General features: G+C 39.2%; 1 protein-coding gene across 1 annotated transcript; it reads left to right on the top strand.

Moving 5' to 3' along the window:
* Positions 1-581: 581 nt before the first annotated feature.
* Positions 582-1,031, top strand: LOC142162365 (uncharacterized). The gene has a single exon (XM_075218711.1). The coding sequence runs from the start codon at positions 582-584 to the stop codon at positions 1,029-1,031; it is 450 nt and encodes a 149-aa protein (XP_075074812.1).
* Positions 1,032-1,842: the final 811 nt, after the last annotated feature.

The raw sequence follows: 1,842 nt of genomic DNA, 5'->3' as shown, positions 1-1,842 counted from the left end.
GACGAAATCAGCTCACTTTCTCCCAGTTAGGACCACCTATTCAGCTGAAGACTATGTGAGGCTGTATATCAAGAAAATAGTTCGGCTACATGGAGTTCCGTTTTCTATTATATCTGACAGAGGGGCCCAATTTACAGCTAATTTCTGGAGGTCTTTTCAAGAAGGTTTGGGTACTCTTATTAACCTTAGTACAACATTTCATCCGCAGACCGACGGACAAGCCGAACATACTATTCAGACACGAAGATATGTTGTGAGCTTGTGTCTTAGACTTCAAGGGAAGTTGGGAATATCATTTACCGCTTATTGAGTTTGGCTACAATAACAGTTATCACGCCGGTATTCAGATGGCACCTTATGAGGCACTATATGGGAGGAAATGCAGATCTTCTATTGGCTAGTTTGATGTTGGCGAGACAAAATTGCTAGGACCCGAATTGGTACAGCAAGTTGTATAAAAGGTAAAGTTGATCCAGGAAAGGTTGCGTACAGCTCAAAGTCGACAGAAATCATATTCAGATAACCGACGTCGAGACTTGAAATTTGTTGTGGGAGACTGGGTATTCTTGAAAGTGTCGCCTATGAAGGGTGTAATGAGATTTGGCAAGAAGGGAAAACTCAACCCTAGATATGTCGGGCCATATCAGATTGTTCAGAGAATTAGGCGAGTAGCCTACAAACTTGACCTGCCACCGGAATTAGAAACAATCCATCCGGTATTTCACATTTCCATGCTTCGCAAATTCTTAGGTGATCCTTCTTGCATCAACCCTATTGAGGATATTGAAGTTTCCGAGAACTTGTCATATGACGAAATACCTGTTGCCATTCTTGACCGTCAAATCCGTAAGCTACGGACTAAAGAGGTAGCCTCAGTAAAAGTACTTTGGAGGAGCAATAATGTAGAGGAAATGACATGGGAGGCCGAGGATGACATGAAGTCCAGATACCCTCATTTATTTGAGTCTTCAGGTGATATGCTTGAGACAAATATGGCAGGTGTTGCACAGATATCAACCAGTGACAACTGAGGTAATTAAGTTACGGCTAACCTTCTTATTATCATTATTGTATAAGTAAATGGTCGTGTGAGGCCAAGTTGATGTTATTATGATAATGTGTAGCCCTGTGTGGCCTTAGATATGTATGTTTGGGCTGATGACAGGTTTTGGATAGTCCTATTCATAGGGGAAACTCTGGCAAAATTTTTTTAAAAAAATTTAGAAGTTAGGTTAACCATTAACATTCGAGGACGAATGTTCTTAAGGAGGGGAGAATGTTACACCTTGTGTATTCGGCGTTATCATGTTGTAAATGGGCTAATTCGATAGGAAGATAATTTCTATGAAATATTTAAATGATGCGATAGTTATACATTAAGATTGGAAGTATTTGAGTTGTGATTAAAAATTCGACAAAGTTCGCCGCAAGTTACGGGTTTAAATTTCACTGGAATTTGGATAAAATGTTGATGAGCTTTTCTCTCAATATACTGGGAGTTATGGTGTGTTTTACCTACCTAATCGAAGGTCTATGAGTCTAGTTTCCAACGCAATAAACCGTTTGTTAATACTACTTCAGAGTAGAGAGATATTAACCTTTTCGTACAAGGGTACACACTGTTACGGGAACAATGTGCTTAGTTGGGTTTAGTTAAAAAAAATTATTTAAGTCATTCTTTAAAACTGAAACCCCTGCGTTTTATCCTCTCCAAAACAGAACCTAACACCTAGGTATTTCCTCTAAAACTCCTCTCATCCATCTAGCCAATGATAACAATAATTTAGTCATCCTCAATATGGACAACACCATAGTAACTTCGGAATCGTGAATTCTTCAGTG

This window comes from Nicotiana tabacum, chromosome 7 (genome assembly GCF_000715075.1).
Source record: "Nicotiana tabacum cultivar K326 chromosome 7, ASM71507v2, whole genome shotgun sequence".
Taxonomy (NCBI): domain Eukaryota; kingdom Viridiplantae; phylum Streptophyta; class Magnoliopsida; order Solanales; family Solanaceae; genus Nicotiana; species Nicotiana tabacum.
Note: the sequence above shows the minus strand (reverse complement) of the source record. Positions and strands in the feature narration are given on the sequence as shown.

What these genes read in the sequence shown, in the direction of transcription:
- LOC142162365 (XM_075218711.1), top strand. Translation starts at nt 582, where the DNA reads ATGAAGGGTGTAATGAGATTTGGCAAGAAGGGAAAACTCAACCCTAGA.